Genomic DNA, 14,938 nt, shown 5'->3' on the forward strand with positions numbered 1-14,938 from the left:
CTACTTGGGTTTAGCCTTCTTAGGGAGATTTTATACAAACATAAAGCCTTTCCTTAAGTGTAAAAAAAAAAGGCAGTCATTGTTAAAAGTGCTAATTAGACAAGGAATACAATAAAATGAAATAATTTTAAAAGCCAAAAGAAGTAAGAAAATTATAAATGTTACACATAAATAATGATAAATTATTCAACGGTAGGAACAGCTCTGAAAAAGTGAATCAGAAAGCTTGTCTAGACAAGCTTGTTCTAGACCCATGTGATAAACTGTAAGAGAAATGAAAAAAAAATTTTTAAGAGAAAATGTGTGGTTATTGGCAAAAAAAAAAAAAAAAGATCTGTTGTAAGTTCAAGTACCTAAGGAGGCCAGGCAGGTAGCAGTGAAACAGGGGAGGTAGGTGGCAAAAGGCACGTATCAGTGGATTTTTGTCACACAACAGTTCAGCCCTGGTGTGGCAGATCATCATCTCAAGAACTAAGAGGAATCTGGATTTCTGTCTCAAAGGCACCAATTTTAAAATGTTGGAAGGTGACTCTCCTCCCACCCCCCTACCCTCGCCACCAACACACAGCTCAAACAAAACACATCTGTGTGGCCTGCCAGTGTTCAAAGTCTGGCCTAGAGAATCATCACTGAGGTGAATGCCTATCAGAGCAATGCTAATTTAAGAGAAGGCTGAGTCGTAAAGACCAAGGCTGGTGAAGGTGCTGCCCTAATGGTAACAGCTCCAGAACAAACCAAGGATGGTTCTATATGTTCAAAGACCCTATGAATCTTCGAATCAACCAAAGTAGACTGACAAGTAAGGATACCGCACCTATAAAGACATACACTTGAACATCTGAGAAGGTAAGCAGGAGAGGGAGTTACCTGTCAGCAGATGTTTAATGTAGACTAAACGGGTCTATTGGGGGGAAAGACGTAAACAAAACATACATCTGCAAGATGGAGAAACCCAAGTCTGATTTTAGAGTTTGATGATACAAGGAACCTCTTCCACTCCTGTCTGGTGGAAAAGCCTACTAAAATAGAGAACCAAGCTTAAATCCTTTTAAGTTTGGACCTGTACTCGGCCTTTAGCACCTAATCCATTTGTGAGTAGAGATGCTACTAACATCTTTAACCACTGATGCTGAGACTGGCTGGTTGGTGGGGACAAAAAACCCCCACTTAAACATTATAAACACTAAAATTAATGTTAAACGGATTCAAGAATCAAATAAAAGCAATGAAACCAGAAAGACAGCTCAACAAAATTTCAGTTCAAGATGACAGGCTCCTACACCTGTCCACTTTTCCCCCCTCCCAAAGTCATACTGAAATAAAAGGACCTTCAAAACACCAGAGAAATGCCTCCTTCCAAATAGTCCAGGGAACTAATGAATAAATACCAAGACCTGGAGAGGAGGATGGGCAAACAGAATTACTCAACAGAATAATTTACAGTATTTCTCAAACTTCAGTCAGTCCCATTACGGAGCCACAATTTTTGTTATATCCCAGTGTTACCTATCCTATTGTTTAATATTTTTCTTTAAATCATCTTACTATGTTTTAGTTAAATAAATGTATTTTAATTTATTAAATACATTAATAAATTAATTAAATGTAATTAAATGTATTTAACTATTATTATATCACTATAATAAGTGCAAAACGAGTGTCACTTTGTCATCAGTAGGTGGTAACTATAAAAATAAACACAGTTTACTAAATTCTAATTAATATTGTTGCTGCAGAAAGATCTGGGCTTGCCTCCTGTTCTCTACGTTACCAGAGGAAACTAGCTGCTATTAGAGAGGTATTTCAGACTAGCAGCTAACTGAGACTTTCTCTTTGTTACAATCAAAAGGAAAAAGAACTGAAAAGGGAATTATTATCTTAAGTTTCTTTCATTGGCCCTTAGTGTTGAGCCCACATCCTGTTTAAACCATCCCCGGTATAAATGGCGCACGTGCCTGCTGTGGCAGCTGGGCCAGGCCCTTCCACAAAGCCCCGCCCCCAGACACACTCCTTTGCATTTCCTCATACACAACCATTCATCTGACCACCCCAGCTGAAGAAAAGGCTCTGCCCCCAAAATAAAATCCGAGAAATGCTCTCCAAAGAAAGTGGCGATCTACTTAGGGAGGACATTGTAAGGGTCTGAGGGTTGAGAAAGACTAGAAGAGAGCTCGGGCATCTTCAGACTCCCGCAACAGATGCTAGCCTGGGTAACATGGCACAGTGGGAGGCGGGTGGTAAGAGGAAGGGCAGCTTCACTCAGAATAAGATTTACACAAAGAGCCAAGCCCCCTACCCTGGCCCACAGCGGGGGATTTTCACCATCTTTGCCCGTCTCCTGCTCCCCGCTTCTGCACCCTATATGGAGAGCAGCCTGTTCACAAGCTCTGCAAACTTGAACAGAGCCTACAGGCGGCCCTGCCAGCCAAGGTTCGGGCCTGTTGGGGACAAAGACCTACCCACAAATAAAGAGGAAACCCACACCAGCTACTTACAAATCCAGTCTTTCACTACGTACGAGAATGGTCAAGTGAGCATCCGGAAAGCTCACCCCCATGTCCTCTGCACCAAAACGTTTACTGCAGGAGGGATGCCAGGGGAGAAAACAGAAGACTCAGAGAAGAAAATGATGCAAGGGTCAAGAAACAGCAAAAATTGAGTGTGAACTTAAGTAGTGAAGAAATGTTAAAAGAAATTAAGAGACTCCTTGAAGTAGCACAGGTTTTCTGACCTAGGGCTCTATCTTCTTCTATGACACCAATCACACACCTTGGTTCAACAATGAATACACAATCATAATAATGTAAATATAGCTATTGTTATGATTTTCTATATAAAATCAACCTACAGACAAAGCATGGAAGGCTTAACTGTCATTACAGAACAGCCTATAAAAACACACAGCACACATAGAACACAAATCAAGAACTGAGAGACAAAAAAGTACATGTTCTTGGGCTAATTTTTCTCATTTTCATAGTGTAGTCTACTGACTGTGCCAAAAACTGATGAATCAAAAAATAAAGGATTGGGCTTCCCTGGTGGCGCAGTGGTTGAGAGTCTGCCTGCCGATGCAGGGGACACGGGTTCGTGCCCCGGTCTGGGAAGATCCCACGTGCCACGGAGTGGCTGGGCCCATGAGCCATGGCCGCTGGGCCTGCACGTCCGGAGTCTGTGCTCCGCAACGGGAGAGGCCACAACGGTGAGAGGCCCGCGTACTGCAAAAAAATATAAAAATAAAAAATAAAAAAATAAAAATAAAGGGTTTTGTCCATTGTTTAAAATTATAAATGTAACCATTACAAGGGGTAACCAAACCAAAACTAAAACATGGAGAGGTTGGAGGTATGCAAGTTCCTCATCTTTCATTATGTGGAATCTATAAGCAGAACCAGTAGTTGACAAATCAATAAAGGCATAAATACATCATTTAAAGCTGTAATAAGAGAAGAAACAAAGAAAGAGGAACTTAAAAGTGGCTACTGCTAGTGAAGAGAATTCATATTATATCCTTATATAAATTTTTACCATATGCTTATATTACTCTTATATTAATCACACACACACACACACACACACACACACACACACGCACACACAGGATTCATAAACAAAAAAACAATCTACAAGAATATTCTCCAAACTGTTCTGGGACTGAGAAGAAAGAATTTCATGTTTCACTTTCTCCTTTTCTGGGTAGGCTGAATTTGTACCAGCAGTATATATTACCTATATAATCAGAAAAATATAAGATACAAAAATATTAAATGAATATTTAACAGATCTCAGGAGGCCCAGGACTTAATAAAGAAAAGGATGAATTTGGCTAAATAAAATTTATGAGCTAAATCCCTTTATTTTAATGACTTATTTAAATGAAAAACTTTATATGAGAAAAATTTCATGAATAAAATTAAAAAGCGGGGGCTTCCCTGGTGGCGCAGTGGTTGAGAGTATGCCTGCCGATGCAGGGGACACGGGTTCGTGCCCCAGTCCGGGAAGATCCCACACGCCGCGGAACAGCTGGGTCCGTGAGCCATGGCCGCTGAGCCTGCGTGTCCGGAGCCTGTGCTCCGCAATGGGAGAGGCCACAACAGTGAGAGGCCCGCGAACCGGAAAAAAAAAAAAAAAAAAATTAAAAAGCAACTGACAAGTGATTAAAATATTCGTAACATATACCATGACAAAAGCTAGTACCCTTAAAGGACTTTTACTAATCAATTTAACAAAAACAAAACAAATACTCCAATAAAAAAAAAGGGCAAAGAACATAAATAGTTAAATCAGTTCAAAAATATATTAAAATGGCCAATAAATATGAAAGATGAAAATAAGTTCACTTTCCCAGGCATTCAAAGAAATGCAGATTAAAACAATAAAATGTCATTTTTCAATCTCTCAATTGGCAAAAATCATTTTAAATTATCATACTCAAGTGTTACAAGAGTTTGGTGAGAAAGATATTCTGCTAAACTGCTGAAAAGTGTAAAGTGACACATCCTTTCTGGAAGGATTTGGCAATACAGATCAAGAGCTTAAAAATGTTCCTATTCTTTGACACTATACTTCCACGTTTGTGATCATTTCTTTAGGATGAAGTCAAAGATGTGATCAATAACTTGAAAGACGTTCACCATAACATTGTTTAAATGGGAAAAAGCTGGAGAAAAACACTGAAATATAACACGTTGTAATACTTCAAAGTCATGATTCTGTATCTAAAAAATGTTAGGGGAGCACAACAAAATGTTTATTTGAATGCCATGTCTGTATAAAACACGTGTGTGTGGGTGCCTGAGAGAGAAAGAATGCACAGGTAAGAGCCTGTACAGAAAAAAATCTAAAAGAATGAGCACTAAAATAGCAGTGATGATTATTTGGGTGGGAGAGTAACGTGTGACTATTCCTTTCTATATTATGTATTTGTGTAATATTTTAATTTTTTTGGCAGCAAGCATGTTTCAGTTTTGTAATAAGGCAAAACAAAAAAAATGTTAAAAGTCATCTTTGAACATTATTAATAACATGGGGCAAATTCATTTAAGGTTAAATGAAAAAATCAGAATATGAAACTGTACGTAGCTCCAATTTTGCTTTTAAATCTGTTTACATACATACATACGAAAAAATTTACAGAACACCAATATGCTAACAGGGATGAAATCTGGGTAGCACAGTGAAATGGAATTTTATGTTTCCTCCTTTTACTTCCCAAATTTTCTACAATGAAAACCATTCCCACTAAGTCTTAGAAACAAAGAGTTAATAAAAAGTTAAATTTCCTTGTTGCAGGGCCCATAAGCCTTGGAAGTGCTAATTTCCATCATCAATCTTTAAAAACAACATTAGGGACATCCTGGCTTCTGAACGCTTTCCAAATATTAATACTGTGCTCTTTCCACTGTATCATGCTGCATTCAAGGGACTAAGGTAACATAAGCATTGGAAAATGTCTGAGAACAGTGGCAATATAACATAAAAATCTTGAGAAAAATGTCTGGGAAAGAGAATCATGATTTAAATGAGGATTAAATGATAATTTTCATTTATAATTATAATTTAAATGAGGGCTAAAACTTAAGCAATGTACAGCATGATGACCATAGGTAGGAATAATGAATTGTATACTTGAAATTGGCTAGAGAGTAGATCTTGAATGTTTTCACCACACACACACACACACACACACACACACACACACACACAAAGATAACTGTGAGGTGATGGATATTTTAATTACCTTGACTGCAGTAATCATTTCACAATGTATGCAAATGACAAAACATCACATACAACATGAATATATAAAATTTTTGTCAATTATATCTCAATAAAGCTGGAAAAAATCAACTGAACAATAAAATTTGGGGTTTAAAAATAAAAATATTTTTTAATTAAAAAAAAATTTTAAGCAGCCCTGCACAGTACCAGTGTGTTCTAGAAAGCACACCTCAAAAATGCTGGAGTAAATTACTTATGAGATACTCTTTATCAGGTTGTATTTATTAAAATTCCATAGAAATGCAAGTTTTAAAGTAGCTTGATTTAAGGTAGGTTCTGCCTTCATGACTAAAACTGATACTGCCACAAGTTGAGAATGGAAAAAGTTGGAGAAGTTAGATAATAACTTGACTAAAGGGAAGAGAAATATAATAATAATAAAGGAAAAAGAAAAACGTGCAAATAAAAACAACAATAGTGCATTAGCTCCTACAAAAAGATCCTAATTAGGACATAAAACATCTCTAGTAAAAGCAAAACTGGATCTTGGTTCTGCTTTAGGAAGAAAGAGGGAGACTCATGGACTGAAAGAAGGAACATGGCGGACACACGAGGAACCAGCTGCAGCAGTCACAAGGGGGGCAATAAAAAGCAACTTGCCAGGACCCAGAATAAGTGTTCAAGGGCTGGGAAATAAGCTCCACTGCTAAGCAGAGCTGCTATACTCATCATGAGCCTACGAATACCCCCGTGGTCAAGAGAGAGAAACAGGCCTAGTGAGTGAGATGAACACGTGACCCCTGAGAGCGGGGTACCGGGGTTTCTAGAGAGCAGGAGGAGGAGAAGCCATGTTGATCACTGAGATAAGAATGCATGACCAGGGCAAAGAATCAGCAATTCCAGCAAGCAGAGGTGGACCACAGGCCAGAGGCAACAGTGGGGTCATCTTTCAATCAGTCCAGCAGTGTCCTCAAGCAGGCCAAACAGCCCCTAGAAGGAGGAAACTGTAGGTGGACCTAAGTTCCTAGGAGCTATGAAAGACACCAAATAAAGCCCACCAGCATAAGAATGCATCCCCCCAGGTCAGGGGAGCAGCCAGAATGGGCGCCTCCCAAGAGACTCTAAAAAGCCCACAGCACAGAGTCAGCTTTAACCACGTACCAGGCTCAGAGAGCCACGGAAGAACAATCCTAGTTCCTCACTATTCCTTCTTCCTCCCACCCCACCTTATCTAGAACCCAATAAGGTCAGAAACAGGAAACTGGGGGGTCAGAGGGGACACAAAAGGACAGAAGCCAACTATACCACTTTCTCTGACAGCAAGTGGTTGCCAACTACAAATCTTAACTGGGAGAAAGAGGGAGAAAAACTCTTACCTTTGAATGAAGGCTGAGTGTTGATTAATACACTGAACTGGATATTTTTAAATTGAGCCTATGCTTTGTGACTTCTGTTCCCTAAGATCACTGCCACTTGAACTCACCTTTTGTCTTTCACCTAATGAGCCATGCTCATTAAACAGCTGTTGAATCAATAACTTGAAGAGTGAATAAAAAGTCATAAGGCCTGATGCCTTCTCATAAAAGGAAAAGGCTTTCCAAGCTGAGTGCATTTTAAAGAGATGGTGAGAGACAAAAATAAAGATTTATTTTAATCATCTCGCACAAGTTATGTATTCAACACATTGAGTACATACCTAAAGAAAGAATATATCAATCAGAACACAGTTTGGTCCTTCCTGGGAGCACAACCACAGCTGCACTGGGAAACTGCAAAGTGTCCATTTCAGGATGATGCTGGGGACAGAGCCTTCGGGCTCCAAGGCAGTACCCTAAAGCTGAAATGAAGAGGGGGTTACAGACCCTGAATGACCCACCAGTCCTTGTGGCTCACCCATCTCTAGAGCGAAATGAATGTCCTCACCATAGGCTGCCACCGCTGGACCTCGCATTCATCAACCTCCCCTAACTGCACCTGACTCTAGGCTCCCTAACTAATGTTTTGGATCAAAACGAGTTTCACTCAAGGGAAAGTTCCAGCTCATTTGAGAACTTTCTCACTCTGATAAGTCTGTACTGGTTCCCACCTCAGGACTGTGTGGCTTGAGTTAGCAAGATATCCTGGGTACTGAGTCTTCAAAGGGATGACTCCAGCTGTGTCTCCCTGAGACTGCCAGCTGTCCATCCCAACGGTCGTCTCTATTTCCACTCTCTACCTCTGGTTCACTCCGTACCTCAACAAAAATAGGTTTTGGCCTTAATAATCCACTGAAACTACTCTTCTTAAGGTAACAATAACTTAATGCCAAATCCAGTAGACCCTGAGGATGTGAAAAACTACGTAGCTGTGGTCAGGAGATATGAAGAAAAAGTCAAAGAACAAGGAATTTTAGAAAGATACAAACTACTAGGCGTAAAATAAATAGGATACAAGGATGTAATATACAGCACAGGGAATGTAGCCAATATTTTATAATAACTTTAAATGGAGTGTAATCTATAAAAATATTGAATCACTATGCTATACACCTGAAACTAATATAATATTGTAAAGCAACTATACTTCAATTAAAAAAAAAAGAATTTTAGAAAGAAGTGTTCATCAAGGCCAGTGTGAGAGAACATTCCACTAAGATAAGCACTGAGAGGCACCCATCTGATGCACACTTTTCAACAAAAACTGACAGGTGGGCTCCTTCACGCCATTTGGGTCACCTTCCCAAACATCGCTGACCACACCTGCTAAAGCAGCATCCTTAGCATTATTTTAGCGTCCTGCTGAAGTCCTCCATAACCACAGTCTATGCCACTACCCTCAGATTTTCTTCACGACGCTTATCACTATGTGAAAACACATAACTTACTTATTGGATGTTGGTCTCCTTCATCCTGTGTACCACTTTATCCTCTATACACGAACAGTGTGTGGCTTATGTGGGTAGTAAACAGACACTTGTTGAATAAATAAATGAATGAGTGAGAGAGGGAGGAAAGCAAGTATAACACAAATACACTATCTACTAGTCACAGATGTGGGAAATATGCCAGTGGTAGGAAATGGCCAGGATTTTTCCCTTAAAAAGAGAATGTTATTCAGCATCCCTGGGGGCACTGCTAGGCAGATTATTCATCCTCGGGACACTTACTCAGGATCAGAACTCTGAATTACCAAAGGGCTACACAACTTATCTAGGAAATCACTTCCCTCTCAGTGGGGCGCATTGCAAAGAAAAATTTCAAAGCAAAGTAAATTTTCCCACCCAGACTTGCCAAAAGACCAGTCTTGGAAAACCAGTGCCTAAACACCACTGTAAGCTCTGCAAACACTGGGACCAAGACTTGTCTAATGTCGCATTCCCAGCCCCTCGCAGTTTCCGAGATGCTCAAAATGTTTGTTAAATGAGCATATAAGACATGGACTTCTGAGGAATGGCCATTCCATCAATTCTTATGCTGTGGATACATTTATTTTAGAAAAAGGGCAAGACAGCTAAGGAGAAGCCTTTGGCCTAGGCCTCTCCCTGGGTAGCAGTTTGGCTCCTAGAATTCAATACTCATCAACCATGTGCCACAGGTAATCACATATCACTACCTTCCCCAGAGTCACCCTGTATCAAATCTGAATATACTTTGCCAACATAATAGCTAATACAGCATAGTAACCAATAACAGATTTTGCTTGCCTTTTTAATTCTTTAATGTGTTTTGGTCAGCAAGGAAGGATAAGTCAAAATGATGAAAAAAAACAAATAAAATTGAAGAATTCTACCATTAATTTCATATCCACCAGTGTATGGCTCACATACACATATGGCTCACACCACCTTTTGAGTATCAGTTTCAACAGTCATGTTCTTTTTCTAAAGGGTAGTTTGGGGAAGATTAATTACCTAGTAGTTGTAAAATACTCTGAGGCCAATACCTGAAAGATGCCATAAATCAAATTAAGTATGAAACAAGGGAAATCACAAATATTAAACCCACTTCAGAACCTGAGAAGTTGAGAAGTGAGGAAGATTTATAATGATGCCTGTTGCCCTGATACTAACTTACTCCCAGGCTAAGATATGTATTCTCAGAAAAAGACTCCTAACATTCACAACAGATCATTAATATTTGGAAATGTCAACTGCCTCTGTACTCAGTAAGATTAACTTCACATGTCTAGAGATATGAAGCGTTAATAGTGACAAGCAATTGCAAAAATTATAGCTATTCAAACAATTCACTGTTGCTGTATCAGTGCCTAATCTCAGCGCTGTTTAGTTAACAAACAGTCCACCTTATCAAAAGTCAATTAAACCATTTCAATGAGAAAAAGAAAGTCGTTTAAAAGGCTATATATATTTCTCTGCTCTCTATCTGCTGACACTCCACAGCTGACACTCCAGTAAAATTTAGCAACATCCAGCAGCAATGTCTCTGCTTTCCTGCCAAACTACTTCCAAACTTCCTTCCACTTTGAAGTACTTTAATCAGTTTTTGTTTGTCTAAAAACTCCTAAGAGAGACTGAGGAGAAAAAAAAGAATCTAAGTAAAACTAAGGGGTCAGCTCCTGAAGCAGAGGTTGGAATTTGCATCCGGGGGAGAGCCAGTTCGGTCCCTCTGTAGCCTAAATGAATGGAGCAAGGTGACTGGGAAGGGAGCAGGCTTCCAGCATCGCTTCCACCCGGACAGCCTCTTCTTTCTAGCTGGCAAACCTACCGCTGAGGGCTGGGGGCCGGGCCATAAGACCAGGGCAGCCCAGTCCGACCCTAACTGCCCAGCCCACCTACAGCAGCCCCAGGAGCATCTGAGCATCGCACCTGGGGCTCACAGGTGGGGGGCTGGGGGCTGACTCAGTCCCCACTGACCCCTCCAGGCTGAAATGGGGGCGGTGTCCGCTGCCCCCCACCGGGCAAGAACTACCAAGGTTCCGGCACAGGGACGGCAGATCGACCCCCAAACCGCCTGCAACCCCGAGAGTTCCCGCTGCCCCCAGCCTCCTCAAGGAGGTACCCAGTGTGGTGTTTAGGGGACAGCCAGGATGGCGGCGTCCGGTACTCACAAAGCCCACTGGAACCGGTGCTGGTGAACATGGTCCCGCCGGACCCAGAGGCCCCGCGGGGGACAGGGGGAGGGGAAGCGGAGGTGGAGGGAAGCCGGAGACCGCGCAGGCGCACTCCGGCCGGGCCAACGAAACCAGCAACTCGACTCCACTCCAGGGGCCGCCTGCGAACGGCGCATGCGATGCTTCTCTGCCCCCTTTCCTTTCCGGCCGGGGAAAGGAAGTGCGTGCGAAGCGAAAGTGGTCCGCCTCTCCGGGTTTTTCTGAGGGCCGCGGGAGCCTTAGAAAAGGAGTGGGATGGCGTGGGAGGAGCGGGTGTAACTCCTGGGAGCCGCACACTAGTGCTTTAGCGCCGCCACTCGCCCTGTGGAGCCACCAAAGCAGCTAATTCATCTGGAATGCCGGCGCTGTGATGTACCTCGCGACCTCTAACCTCTCCCAGGATTGCACGCCGGGTGCGTTCCGCGCATGCTCAGTCTTTCTGGGCCGTCCCGGGGGCTGGCTCTCCCGCTGACTGTTGACAGAACTGTCTCGAGTTCCGGTGCCCAGACAAGTGCAGGAGAGGCAGCTCCTCCGAGGAAAGGGGAGCCGGAGCTGGAAGACCCTCCCTGTCGTGGGGAGTGGGACCGTCCAGCTGCCCCCCCCCCCTCTTTTCGCATGTCGGTCCCGCGCGAAAGCCCCCGAAAAAGCGCCAAGTGCCATGGTCCTTGGACCCTCACCCCTCCCCGCCGCGGTGGCCTGTGTCCAGGTGTCCCAGGCGCGGTGAGTCTGTGGCGGAGCGATCCTGCTCCCCAAACTTCTTCCCTGGAGTCCTGCTGGACCCATGTCGTTTAAATTTTTTTCCCTTGCAAAATTTTTACTCCTTGCCAAAGCAAAGTCACGGTTTTTAAAGTGAGTTTGAGCTTGAAAACTTTAATATTATGCAGTAGTTATAGAACGCATATGGGAAAACTGACCAACTCTGAGGCTAAATGAAAAGGATAGGCTACAAAACTATGTACGGTATACTTTTAAAAAAGAAAAAATCTTTTTGAGTGCTCATAAGGGCTAGGCATTATGCTAACTCCGAAATTTGTAGATCAATAAAACACAGTCTTTGCCCTTAAGGAGAGGTGACAGTGGGCCAAAATATTAACACATTTATTTCTAGAAGACAAAAGTATAAAGTGACTTTTATTTTTTTCAGGCTTTTCTTTATTCGTGAAGCGTGTTCACAATCTTGAAATACGTTTTATGTTTAACTTAAGATTCATCCAATTGAGTTATTTTGCCGTAAAATGGTACTCTCAAGGTCCTTTATGTTTGCAGAAGCTGTCAGCTGCAGCCAACGTAGGACAGTGGTTCTCACGGTAGGTGTGGGGACTGCCACCCACACTTTAGGGAGTACCAAAGGCCAAAGCTATCTTTACAGTGATATAAAGATATTATTTGTCATTTTTACTCTTAATTGCTCTGGAGTATCCAGTGGAATTTTCCACTGCACATTCGGAACAGTTGTATAACTTAATGAGCTAGTGTTTTCCAGTTGACCAATACGTGGTGTTACAAAATCATGCATGGGTAAAAGATCAATTCAAACTGCAAGATAAACCAATAAATTTTGGTGTCAACAGTACAAAAGATAGGGTTTCAGACTTCTCATTGCAACTAGTCTTTAAGAAACTACCATTTGTTAAGCTGCGGTGTCATATCAAAAAAGAATATCTGGGGGCTTCCCTGGTGGCGCAGTGGTTGAGAGTCCCCCTGCCGATGCATGGGACATGGCTTCGTGCCCCGGTCCGGGAAGATCCCACATGCCGCGGAGCGGCTAGGCCCGTGAGCCATGGCCGCTGAGCCTGCGCGTCCGGAGCCTGTGCTCCACAACGGGAGAGGCCACAACAGTGAGAGGCCCGTGTACCGCAAAAAAAAAAAAAAAGAATATCCATATTATCAGAAGTGACTATTAAAATGCTTCCTTTTCCAGCCTCATATCTGTGTGAGGCCAGATTTTCTTTATATACTTAAACTAAAACAATGAATCGGGCTTCCCTGGTGGCGCAGTGGTTAAGAATCCTCCTGCCAGTTCAGGGGACACGGGTTCAAGCCTTGGACTGGGAAGATGCCACAACTACTGAGCCCTCGTGCCACAACTACTGAAGCCCACGCGCCGAGAGCTTGTGCTCTGCCACAAGAGAAGCCACTGCAATAAGAAGCCCGTGCACCACAACAAAGAGTAGCCCCTGCTCGCTGCAACTAGAGAAAGCCCACATGCAGCAACAAACACCCGACAAAGCCAAAAATTAATAAATAAACTAAATAAATTTATTAAAAAAAACAGTGAATCACAAAAAAAGCAGAAGCAGATATGAGAATCCAGCTATCTTCTATTAAACCAGATGTTAGACATTTGCAAAAATGTTTAAATAATGCTGTTCTTCCCCATAATTTTTTGCTTGGGAAAGTACGGTAATTTTTCACAACAATTTATTAGTTATGTTAACATGTAATGGGTATACTATTTTTTTAAACATTTTTATTGGAGTATAATTGCTTTACAATGTTGTGCTAGTTTCTGCTGTAGAACAAACTGAATCAGCTATACATATACATATATCCCCATATCTCCTCCCTCTTGTGTCTCCCTCCCACCCTCCCTATACCACCCCTCTAGGTGGTCACAAAGCATGGAGCTGATCTCCCTGTGCTATGCAGCTGCTTCCCACTAGCTATCTATTTTACATTTGGTAGTGTATGTATGTCCATGCCACTCTCTCACTTTGTCCCAGCTTACCCTTCCCCCTCCCTGTGTCCTCAAGTTCATTCTCTGTGTCTGCATCTTTATTCCTGTCCTGCCCCTAGGTTCTTTAGAACCTTTTTTTTGGTTAGATTCCATATATATGTGTTAGCATATGGTATTTGTTTTTATCTCTGACTTACTTCACTCTGTATGACAGCCTCTAGGTCCATCTACCTCACTACAAATAACTAAATTTCGTTTCTTTTTGTGGCTGAGTAATATTCCATTGTATATATGTACTACATCTTCTTTATCGATTCATCTGTTGATGGACACATAGGTTGCTTCCATGTCCTGGCTATTGTAAATAGTGCTGCAATGAACATTGTGGTACATGACTCTTTTTTTTTTGCGGTATGCGGGCCTCTCACCGCTGTGGCCTCCCCCATTGCAGAGCACAGGCTCCGGACGCGCAGGCCCAGCGGCCATGGCCCACGGGCCGAGCCGCTCCGTGGCACGTGGGATCCTCCGGGGCGTGGACCCACGTTCCCCTGCATCGGCAGGCGGACTCTCAACCACTGCGCCACCAGGGAAGCCCCTACATGACTCTTTTTGAATTGTGGTTTTCTCAGGGCATATGCCCAGTAGTGGGATTGCTGGGTCATATGGTAGTTCTATTTTTAGTTTTTTAAGGAACCTCCATAGTGTTCCCCATAATGGCTGAATCAATTTACGTTCCCACCAACAGTGCAAGAGGGTTCCCTTTTCTCCACACCCTCTCCAGCATTTACTGTTTGTAGATTTTTTGATGATGGCCATTCTGAGCGGTGTGAGGTGATACCTCATTGTGGTTTTGATTTGCATTTCTCTAATGACTAGTGATGTTGAACATCCTTTCGTATGTTTGTTGGCAATCTGTATATCTTCTTTGGAGAAATGTCTGTTTAGGTCTTCTGCCCATTTTTGGATTGGGTTGTTTGCTTTTTTTGATATTGAGCTGCAAGAGCTGCTTGTATATTTTGGAGATTAATCCTTTGTCAGTTGCTTCATTTGCAAATATTTTCTCCCATTCTGAGGGTTGTCTCTTCGTCTTGTTTATGGTTTCCTTTGCTGTGCAAAAGCTTTTAAGTTTCATTGGGTCCCATTTGTTTGTTTTTATTTCCAGTTCTCTAGGAGGTGGGTCAAAAGGATCTTGCTGTGATTTATGTTATAGAGTGTGTCTGCCTATGTTTTCCTCTAAGAATTTTATAGTGTCTGGCTTTACACTTAGGTCTTTAATCCATTTTGAGTTTATTTTTGTGTATGGTGTTAGGGAGTGTTCTAATTTCATTCTTTTACATGTAGCTGTCCAGTTTTCCAAGCACCACTTATTGAAGAGGCTGTCTTTTCTCCATTGTATATTCTTGCATCCTTGATCAAAGATAAGGTGACCTATGTGCATGGGTTTATCTCTGG

At 42.1% G+C, this 14,938-nt stretch overlaps 1 protein-coding gene across 3 annotated transcripts in view; it reads right to left on the minus strand.

Moving 5' to 3' along the window:
* Positions 1-11,006, minus strand: part of UBAC2 (UBA domain containing 2) — a 151,269-nt gene extending 140,263 nt beyond the window's left edge. For all 3 annotated transcript variants that reach the window (XM_033435189.2, XM_004273637.4, XM_049701192.1), the window contains exon 1: positions 10,768-11,006. In XM_033435189.2, coding sequence (XP_033291080.1) covers positions 10,768-10,798 — 31 coding nt within the window. In that variant the 5' untranslated portion in view covers positions 10,799-11,006. The remainder of the gene's footprint in view (positions 1-10,767) is intronic.
* Between the last annotated feature and the right edge of the window lie 3,932 nt (positions 11,007-14,938).

This window comes from Orcinus orca, chromosome 18 (assembly GCF_937001465.1).
Source record: "Orcinus orca chromosome 18, mOrcOrc1.1, whole genome shotgun sequence".
Classification (NCBI taxonomy): Eukaryota; Metazoa; Chordata; class Mammalia; order Artiodactyla; family Delphinidae; genus Orcinus; species Orcinus orca.